General features: G+C 49.6%; 1 protein-coding gene across 5 annotated transcripts; it reads right to left on the bottom strand.

Annotated features, from left to right (window-relative positions):
- Window positions 1-1,274: 1,274 nt before the first annotated feature.
- KCTD17 (potassium channel tetramerization domain containing 17) lies at window positions 1,275-8,532 on the bottom strand. Of its 5 annotated transcripts, none has more exons than XM_041481725.1 (8): window positions 8,326-8,532; window positions 7,600-7,708; window positions 5,777-5,868; window positions 4,734-4,829; window positions 4,227-4,352; window positions 3,431-3,509; window positions 2,898-3,187; window positions 1,275-1,992 (listed from the first exon to the last, which is right to left on the bottom strand). In XM_041481725.1, exons 1-7 carry the CDS (start codon window positions 8,530-8,532, stop codon window positions 2,931-2,933), a joined length of 966 nt encoding a protein of 321 aa, XP_041337659.1. In that variant the 3' UTR covers window positions 1,275-1,992; window positions 2,898-2,930. The 5 variants fall into 5 exon arrangements, with proteins under 5 accessions (XP_041337659.1, XP_041337660.1, XP_041337662.1 ...); XM_041481726.1 differs by having other exon boundaries at window positions 2,971-3,187; XM_041481728.1 differs by lacking the exon at window positions 2,898-3,187 and having other exon boundaries at window positions 3,365-3,509.
- Window positions 8,533-10,766: the final 2,234 nt, after the last annotated feature.

Raw genomic sequence — 10,766 nt, 5'->3', positions numbered from 1 at the left:
GGATGTTGTCAGACCCAGGATGCTCTTCTGAACTGGGTAAAAAAAGGCTCCTGCAGGGATTGTAGAGAAAAGCAGGCAGACCCTCTTCCCCATTAGTGCTTCCCAGGGAGCATCCCAAGGGGCTTTTAGGCCATCCATCCAAAAGCAGGGAGAAAGGAGCCAGGTGGGGGAATTGGGGGCAATGACACACAGCAATAGGCCCAAGCTCATGGTTTCTGAGAAGAGGAATAAGGGGAGCTGAACTTTCCATGAACCATGTGATTCAGCCACAGTCTTATGCTGGAACATTTGCTGAAAGAAAATGTGACTGATGTAGTTAGAGATTCCAGTAACTGTGAAATCAATCTGCCTCCCTCTTCCTTCCTGCTGCTTATCCTTCATCCCCCTTCCCCTCCCATCACTCCTCCTCTTCCATCTCCCTAATTGCTTCTTTTCTTAGCTGGCGTGTGCTGTTCAGTGTGCTGTTCAGCTCAGCCAGCCAACTCTTCACGTCTCACTGACTCCCAGGCATGAGCCCAGCATCGCACCCCCAAGCACGTGTCCTGCCTCCCTGCTGGAGCAGCACCCAGCCTCCACTGCTGCACTTCCCCCAGCAAAAATGCTGGAGCAGACTCCCATCCCTTTCCCTCAGCCCTTCTAAACACCTTTAACATCAGGGCATCTCAACCTCTTCCATCTCCTGTCTCAGGTAATGCAGGAGATGAAGGAGAAGGCTTCAGGGCAGAGGGCTTAAACTGCAACTGCTGCGGGTTTGGTTTTTTAACTAAAGGTATATGTGTGTGTATGTGTGTGTGTGTACATAATTGGCCACTCTCTGGAATTATAAATAAAATTAATTTGAGGATTTTTTTTGGCTCTAGTTTGCCTCACTCTGCTAAAAATTATCTCGAGGTTTGTATGTTTTTGACCAAACTCCAGTCCTGGCCCTGGCAACTGGCAAAAGTTTCCACACCCCTGCCCACCCCCCCACATCAGATGTCCCTGGGATCAATAAGTTTACTAGACAGGTGGTCCTCACTTACTGTTATGATTTAGGGCTGCAGATAGCAATAAGCAAACCTGCTCTGTAGCCCAGCTGCCTGCACTGGGGATGCAGCAGCACAGACACAGTGGGAAGCACCTCCAGCCCCCAGAAGATAGGCACAGTACAAGCAGCTTCTGGTGGCTCCAGGTGATGAATCCAAACTCCTTTTCTCCAACTCCCACCCCCTTACAGCTGGAATGAATTCTTGCCACTTAAAATGAGAGGCAGCAAGGAGGAACAGACTGTGAATTTTATTCAGGAGTCTTCAGACACAGCAGTGAAGCAAACACCCCGCTCCCCAAAACTGGGATCTGCTTGGTGCTGGCTGACACAACACCAGGTACCAGCATGTTCCTGGTACCCAGGCAGCACACCATTCTCCTCCTCACACTGCTGGCACAGAGCTGCTTTGGGGGGACAGGGAGGGAGGCACCAAGGAACGTGATACCCAGCACAGGGACACCTCCGAGTGATACAGGCGGCCCACAAAAGGACGGTGGCTCTGCATTTGTCCCCAGGCCACAAGCCCACACCAGTTGCCTGCAACAGTGAAAGGGCAAGGGCTGGTCCTTCCACAGCCGCCACCACCTCGGCCCACATTTGCATCCAGGGTGCTCAGGAAGGGACCGCAGGCTGCAGTGGCTGATCGCTGATGTCCCCACCAGGGGCCACTGTGACATTAAGGAAAGCCAGACTGCCAGGCATAGGAGGGGGCTGCGGGCTCCCGCTCCTACAGCAGCTCAGGGGCTCCATGGAGCATCTGCCCACCTCCAGGGCTGGAAGCTCAGGCCTCCGAAGTGAGTTTGTAAAAAAAATGGCTGCATGTGAAGAGTGAAGGGGGCTGGGGGCGTCACTGTGGGAGAAGGGGCTGCCATACACTGCAGTACAAAAATAAAGATATAAACAAAAATTGAAAAGGCTGGAGTGGAGTGTTCAGATCACATCCTCAGATTTCTGGCTTGTAACAGCTAGAGAAGGAGAGAGAAAGAGAAACACAATCAGTAGCAGGGAAAAAAAAAAAAAGCAACTGAGCATGGAGGAGAGAGAGAAACAGAAAAGAGGAAATGACAGAGGAAACACAAACAGAAGAAAAAGAAAATAAATGAGGGTGGGAAAACAGAACGAAAGGAAGAAAAATTCCATGTGATTAACATACACAGAGTCTTAAGATAATAACACTCAGGTCCCACAGCCACAGACAAGGAGGCTTTCAAAGAGAGGGAGAGAGAAATGTCAGCGAGCTAACAAGTGCCCTCCATCAGGACCGGTAGAGATTGACACTGAGCATCTCCAGTTTAACAAGAGCCTCACAGTTTTGCAGTATGGAGAGGAATCCTCCTTCTAACACTTTCCGTACCCAGCCCCACACATGTCGGCCAGCCAGCCTTCCTAAGCAGGATGCAGAGCAGAGAGCCTCATTTTGCACACAGCTGTGAGAACATCTGCAGTGGGGACCAGCTGCTTCTGCTCTGCCTTTGCCACCTTTCCTACTGCACTCTCACCCTGGCAGAGCCAGCGAGGGAAAAGCCCAGGGAAGGAAAAATAACAGACTGCCTTCTGCAAACTGCCCAGGCTGGCAGGCAAAGGAGCTGCGGACGGCAGTCTGGAGAAGCGATCTGGCATGCATGTCACGCAGACACGTGGCAAAATTCCACCCCTTCCCCGAACCACCCCTGACTGCTTTGTATTCATTTCCACCCCTCTCCCAGCTGCACTCTCCTTTCTGCTGCCAGAGCCTCTGGTCCACAGGCATAGGATCTGCTTGGCAGGTAAAGGCACGCTTAGGATCAGAATATGTAAAGCCACCTTAGGGATGAGTCAACCTCACACCTCCCTCTTTCCCCTCCCCAAGCTCTACAAACCAGGGCCATACCCACAAGAGGGAAGTGAGTCACTCATGCAGAGCTCAGGCTGGCAGGAGCTGGGAGTGCAGACAGGTAACATACCTGCAGAGGAGGAAAAGTGAGGAGCAGAGAGAGACAGGGCCCCGGGCAGAGACCACTCTGAGCCCTGAGCGACAAAGAGAGCAGAGGGAAGGATGCTGGAGGCTGGCGAGTGGGGCAATGTGGGAGGTAGATGACAGTGCTGGGATGGACACGGAAGGGAGCAGGAGGGAGGGTCCACATGAAGAGAGTTTAGCACAATCCCGAATAGATGGACAGTCTGCAAATAAAAATAAAACCGTAGATAAACCAAACAGTCAAAAATACAAAGCAGCAGCCATGGTAACAGCTCTCCCCTGTCAGCTTTATCTCCAGAGAGACTCCAACTCCTGGAGAGGACAGCCCCCACACCCCGCACCTGTTCTAGTCTTCCCTGCTGCTAGCTGTGAGCTCTCACCAGAAAGGTGGACGAGTCTATGCCTGGGGGGTTATTTTTATCATTTTCCTCAGGGATTTGCTGCACCTTTCTCCTCTGCTTCTGCTTCTGCCTCTGCCTCCTCCTCCACCTCCTGCTCTTCCTCCTCCAGGTCCTCCTCTGTGTTCTGTGGCCCAGCATGTGGGACAAAAGGAAGAAAGAGTGGAAATACTTGCAAGATGAGCCATGGCAGTTCTTTCTGACATATAACGGAACAAAGCAATTGTCAAAACACTGGGATAAAAAGGGACCTTTCCCCATGGCCAAGACAATTCTAGGTCAGGGAACAGAGAGGGTTGTTTTCCTCTGGAGTATCACACCAGGGTATCTAACCCACTTAAAAGTGCTGTGACCCCACTGTCCAACAACTGCCATCAGTTGCTAGTGTTCCTTCCTGCATCCTGGGTGTCTACGGAATGCCATGCACTGCCACATGTTTCTGTCCTTCCCTCAAAAGGGGAGCAGGACATATCTGCCCCTCAGGCTGAGACTCAAAAAGGAAAGAGAATGCTGCAAAACCTTCAGGGAAATAATGCCCCATAGGCAGTGATACACATAGAATGGGCATGAGGAGGCATGAGGGGGATGTTAGAGTAGCATGAGAGGTGCCAGGGTGACTTGCTAAAGCCATTTGCCACACAGAACCACACACCACCCCTCCAACACACACACTCCTCATTTTGGGCAACAGGTATAATGCCACGGTCCTGAACACCAGGACAGGCCCCTGTATTTCACCACTGAGGTGCCCCACTGTGGCAGGAGAAAGAGAAAAGAGAGAAGGAGCAAAGAGGAAAGGATCTCATAGGCAATGGGAGCAGGGGCATAGCAAAGTTAATCTCACCTTGGCTTTGTGGCTGGGCTCAGAGCCCACACCATTGGGAGAGTTGTACAACTCCTTGGAGACCACACACAGGAATTCTGTCTGATCCTCATTCCCATAATTATAGGATGAGCCAATGTTCACAAGCTAGAAAAGATGAGAGCAAGAATCATAAGCACATATTCCTGGAAACACCCACTCCACTTGGGGAGCAAGGCAGAAAGCCCACCACGCAGCATTAAGTCCAATCCATAATACTGTTGGAAAGGCCTCATAACTAAGCTGAGGAGACAACACAGAGAACCAGGAGAGAAGTCAGCCAGGATGCAAAACAGGCTGGCCTCACACAGCATCCTCTAAACATCTAGAAAGGGGCAAGAAAGAGTCATTGATTGAGCGTGGTGAGTCAATCAATGACTTATCCAGTATTCTCAGAGAGGGAAGGAGCCTTGCCTGGCAACTTCATGGTATCCATGATCTTTTCCCCAGAAGACAACTTATTCTCCCCCTGCTCTGCTTTACCCATACCTGCTCAAAGCGCCATCCATCTGACATTGTGGAAACCATCTGAGTGAGCTCCTCTTCCTGGCACTGCAGCACACGGTAGACATGCTTAGGAGGCACCTGAGAGCAAAATTGCAGAGCACACTGACAACTGTCACATGCTAAAAGCTGTTCCCCTCCTGCAGAATGAAGTGGTAATACCCCTCCTTGACAGACCTGTCCTCTTCCCCATGTCCCAGGTGAAAGGGGAGTGGAAACCACAGTCCAGCTTTCCCCTGTGCTGTCACTGGAGGCAAGAACAGTATCTCTCCTGAAGAGTAGGGACTGAGCTGAGTGCTCCCTGCATTGTCCCCAGAAGATACTGCCCTCTTTGATGGGGAAGTATGCACTTTTAAGTACAAAATCATTTTTGCAAATGCAGAAAATGCTGATGGGGCTTTGCAGCACAAAGTGGCTGTGCTCAGGCTTACAACCTGAGGCAGACAAGATGAAAAGTGAGATAGCAGACAATCCTCCCTCTAAGAAAGATTTTCAACGGTTGCTGGCCAAGACTGGTGTGATTGTGCCACAGGATTGATTCCTTGTCTTTATTTAACTCTTTCACAGCCATCTCTTCACCTATTTCCTCCAGGTTTCTTTACAGGTATTTCTGTGCTCTTCATTGTAATTACACACCCAGGACTCCCCAGACCAGTCCTCCTCTCCATGACACCTTTACTCTCCTCACAAACATTCATCTATATCACACAGCAACCAGCTACCTTCTTCCAAAAGCTAGAGGAGCTCACTTAGTTTCAGGGGTTACCTCCAGCATTACTTCTGGGATGCAAAGCAAGACTGCATCCCAGAAGTTACTTGTTTATTGTAACTAAACATCCATTTAGTTACTGGTTTATTGTAACTAAATTTGTTGTAGCTTGTCCCCTGCAAGATTTTTCTGCATAGGGATTAGCACATAATCTCTAATTAGTTGCTTCCTTTCATTCCTTGCTGCTTCTCTCACTCTGGACTCAAGTCTCTCCTTTTTTATACCCCCTGCTTTCCCACCCCACTCTATCTTGCCATACCTGTGCTACTGTGTAGTCCTTCTCCTCCATTCGATCCTTGATTATTCGGATCAAAGGACCAATGTTATAGAACTCAGCTTCTTCAAGGATCCCTGAGAAAGACAGACAGAAGGACCACAAAGGCAGAAAGTTAGCAGCCCATCTTTATTTTTTGACTTGCAAAAGATCAATTCTGAGCTTCACAAGGTCCATAGGGAGAAATTATATTACTGCCTTACTTTTTAACAGGCTTGAAACCCTTACTGCAGAGAATTGAAACTTAGCTCTCTGCATCTTGTTTCTAATGCTCACCCCAACTTCCTTACACTGCCTGCTACTACAGAAACAGGCACTGCCAGTGAAGGCTTGTGCTGAGGACTGCTAATACCTTTACCAGATACCTGACCAAGGAGAACAACTGTAGGCTCCAGTCTCTCTCAATGACCATTTGTCTGACCTTGCTCAGACTCTCTTATTAAGGCAGAAAAACACAACTTGCAATACTGACAAGTCACCAAAAGACCCTAGAAAAGCCTAACTTACCTCCTAGGCCACTTGGAGTTGCAGCCCCATATGACTTTAAACAATCTTTGGCTCTCTTCCCTGTGCTTCAACTTAAAACAGGTAAACACAAATGTTTTTTGTTTTTTCTCTGTGGTGTTTGCATCCATCACCTCTCTTGAGACTCACCTGTTTGCTAACAGGCCTTCAGGAAAAGGGAGGTGGTTGCCAGAGAGTCAGTGAGGGAAAGATGGCTGGAAGCCAACACTTGCATGTCCCCAGGGCAGTACAAAGAAAATACAGATGGGGAGATTGAACCTTCACTACCTGACACACCAAGACCTCTTCTGTGTCTCTCATTCAGCAATGAATTTTCTAATGGATTCGTTTTTCACCAGCCTGAATGTTTGCAGCAGGATAAAAAAAAGGCAATGCAAATGAACTGGACTCCTGTTTATGTTTCAGACTTGATATTAAAACCTGCAGATGAACTCTCTCTGACCTCAGGATTACAAGAAATGCCAAGTAGGAAACACCTCAAAATTGTGCTTATTACAATCCTGCACCATTAGTTTGGTATATTTTTGGAATTATAACTGGTAAGACTATTCTGAAGAAAACTGTCCTTGCTTTAGGTAAAAATGAGTAAGAAAGGCAAGAAGACTAATAACCATGCAGAAACTGTGCTTGGCAAGGGCTGGCCAGCACAACCTGTATTTGGAATTGGCTCCTTATTAGACCCTAGCACCCAAAAAATAACAAGGCACTGTGAACTGCTGACTGGTAACACTGTGATGTCACCAAGTCATCCTATTGGACCCACTGTCAACCTCAGATGAAGGACTGGTTTGTCTGACCTGCTCCACTGGAATTTCTGCAGTCCACAACCCATGAGAGCACAAGCAGCATGCAGTGCATATCACTGATTAATGATGGTCTTTATTAAAGTCAGTAGAAGAGATGAGCTTGGTTTTGTTTGGTCTACTGGGCTTTCACTCCTAATTAGAAACAGACATTAATAGAAAACTCAGTCATAGAGCCTGGTTAAAAGTAGATCAGGAACATGTAAAAAAATGGCTTATTGAGGCTCTGAGATCTTGCCTACTTCTGTCTTGGTGACATCTCTGCTGGACAGTTGTGATGCCACAACACCTACAATGATGCCTTCCTCGACCACTCCAAACCCCTTTATTAAAGGAGACAACATCATGTTTTGCAGAGATAGCTCTCTGAAATCCCCCCACATCAACATCCAAAACAAGAACAAGAGACAACAAGGCTGACCACAAGTCCTATTTTTTCTGACTATGGTAAGTGGGATTTTTCTGAGTTCCACAACTCACCCTCTTCAGCCATATCTTTATCCAAGACCAGCTTCCCATGACGGAGGAAATTCAGAATCGGTCCAAAGTAAGTGGGGTCCCGATCTATTAGGTATGCACCAGTTTCATCCTAGCAACAGATATAGATCACAAGGAGAAAAAACCCAAGGAAAACTTGTAACCAGCTGTCAAATGCCCTAGAATACAAGAAAATACAAACCTAAGCAAAAATGTCCACTATTTCTAAGATTCTTTGGAAACCACGGGTCCCTGAGAGTCCCTAGCCAAGTCAGTCCAGCTTGGATTTTAACTCCTGTATTGGTCTGCTCAGCATGCCCACCTCAGCATGAATAAATCCAGCTGAAAAAGCCCAAAAATAGGCCTCAGTCTGTGCAACTGTGCATCCTGGCCTGGTGCGAGAGAGCAGAGATTCCCTTACAGACACAAGGCTGAGTCAGGCAGACACAGCTGGGAAGTAAACCCAGGATGTGGGGTGACAAAGAGGAAGGAGAACAGGAGCAGAGGGGAGATGGCCTCTCTTTTTCCCAGCTCAGGAAGGCAGGTGCCAGGCTACAACAAGGTGAAATCTGGCATGGGGAAATTCTTCCCAGGAGAGCAGGGGAAAAGAGCAGGAATTCCTCACTCAGTCGCTCCTGCAGCTGCCGGAGTCTGGCTCCATCCCTGCATCCCTCCAGCCCTCCCCATGCTCGGTGGGGCACGGTGCGGGAGGCAACCCAGCTGCCTTACCCGGTCCGACTGCAGCTCCTCGCCCTGGCACAAGCGACACAGGAAAGATTTCTGCTCCCGACACAGGGTCTGCCTGGTGGTGAGGAAGACGGTGCCCCCCACATTGAGCCTCACCCACTTGGCCTGGGTGCCAGCGGGTGGCGGAATGTCCCAGGTGCAGCGTAGCCCCACGGCGCCCTGCATCTCCTCCCTGCCCTCCATCCTCATCCTCACCCCCACCTCCCCCACGGCGTGCAGGGACTGCCGCAGGTGCTGCCTGTCGGAGAATGCCGGGATCTGTAGTTTATCTGCCTCTCCCTCCGCAGCAGCCGTGTTTCTCGGGGACCAGGATCTTCCCTGTGACTACCAGGGGTGTCCTGGGAGGAGGAAGGTTGCTCGGTGCTGGAGGATATCACTGCGGCTGTTGGGCTGGGCAAAGCCACAGCTCCACAGGGCTGACACTTCCTGGCTTTTCCCCTGTTCCCGTTTTCACAGACCATGGGCCGGTCAGCACTCCGGAGGTGCAGGGTGTTATGCAAATATCGTCGGCATTTATTTCCACAGACATCCTCTCTGGCTCATTAAAAGGTTCTGGGAACTGTAGTTTCGCAGGGACATGCACAAAAGGGTGATGGGAACTGTAGTTTTCCCAGCTCGCTGCTCCTGCAGTGAGGATGCTGTAACGAAGGGCACTGCACCACACGACCCCAGTCCTGCGGCTGGTATTCTGCCTGCTTCCAGTCCTGGGTTTTGTCTGCAAGCTCCCTCGGAGACAGGAAGCATAACCTGCTCCCTGGCAGTCGGCAGATTAAGCCCCTCAGCGCTGTACTTCACAGCATTCCCTTCAGGACATCCATTACCCCAGGCTCAGCGCTCAGTGCCGCATCAGTTGCCATACTTTCTTGCAGAAAAATATGCAGACAGCTGCCTTCTTGCTAACATATGTAGGGACAGTTCTGGGAACTGTATTTTGGATCTGCATGAAGTGCTGGCAGGGGACAGGAATAATTTTTCTTCCAGCTCAGATGAGTTGCTGACTCAGCAAAGTCCCCCCCCCCCCCACCCCGGGCTGTTCTACCAGCGCAAACCCCCCGTGTCCTTCCCCTGGGCTCCTGCCATCCCTGTTTGTGTCTGAGCAACAGAGAGCTCAGACTGTAACTCAGCTCTGTGTGGAGTTTTACCTCTGCCCCAGGCATGTATCACCCGCCAAGGCTGATGTGCCAATCCCGTGTTATGGAATCCAGCCCTGCCTCTGCCACTCACTCCTGCCAGGCCGAGCCTGGTGCTCAGCAGTTCATGCCCCAGGGGACTCTGTTCAAACACACTCCTTGGCACAGACACAACCTGAACAAGCTCTCTCCAACAGCTCTGCTTTTCCCACTCCCACCTAAGCACAGCTGTGCTTGCCAGCAGCTTGAGCACATTAAGAATGGAAAGGAAAGGCTGGTGTTTCACCCCATTGTGGCTCAAAACCTTCCTCCACCTAAGCAACTTCCTGGCTCTTCCTTGACAGGGCAATGCAGCACTGCAGAGACACACAACACTTTCTTTTTCTTGCATTTAGATCTTAGTGCCTTTGGAGGTGGGGGTTTATTGAGTGAAGAGGCTGGGTAAAGAGAAACATTATGTTTTACTCTTACATTCCTTTTCTTCTTGTCCTTCCTTCTTCTTTTGCTTGCAAATCACTCCCTTTTATCACTACAGAAGAAGGCAGCATCACCCTTCCCCCAAATCACCCAGGATTTCCTTCACAAAGATGGCATGTGTACTTTGCTCTTTCTGTGGAAGAGTGCCAAGGGGAGGAGAGGAAGAGAGGGTAACACGGAAGAGGTTTCAAGATTGCTGACCTTCAGCTAATTTAAGTACAGGAACAATGCAGCTGCTCCAGGGTGTAAATTCAAATAATTTTGAACCAGCACTAGTGACCATTAACAGAGCATGAAAAAATATTTTTGTCTACCTATATGAAGAAAGCTCTGGCCAGAATTACTGCCCAGCCCTGGGACCAGTCTCCACCGAGCAGTAACATGCATCAAAGATGCTCAGACTAACACTGACCCAGGCTGAAGCATCACAGCGCAACACAGCTCTGGGCTGTCAGACTGCTTTCCTCCTAATTCTGGCTCTGAGTCAAACCACAGCAAATTGGAGACCTCTGCCCTGCACTCTGGTGTATGAGGACTACAGGACCCTGTCTGTGCTGGCTGCAGCTCCAGCAGAGCACTAGGGTGAGGATTGTGGCTCTCTGATATGAATGCAGCAGTTGTGTGGCAGCCTATAGCCCCTTATCTCCCCCTTCAAGAAATCTGCCCTGCCTTCAATTTTTTTCCCTCTTTTACCATGGGTTCACCCTCTCCTTTTCCTCCTCTCACATCCCCTCAGCCTCTTTCTCCTTTTTAAGGTCCATCTCTTGTTCTCAACACCTTATTTTCCAACCTCCCCCATGACAATGCTGCTCACGA

This window comes from Pyrgilauda ruficollis, unplaced genomic scaffold (assembly GCF_017590135.1).
Source record: "Pyrgilauda ruficollis isolate IOZ18807 unplaced genomic scaffold, ASM1759013v1 scaffold56, whole genome shotgun sequence".
Taxonomy (NCBI): Eukaryota; Metazoa; Chordata; class Aves; order Passeriformes; family Passeridae; genus Pyrgilauda; species Pyrgilauda ruficollis.
The sequence above is the reverse complement of the archived record's forward strand: the minus strand, read 5'-3'. Positions and strand labels throughout refer to the sequence as shown.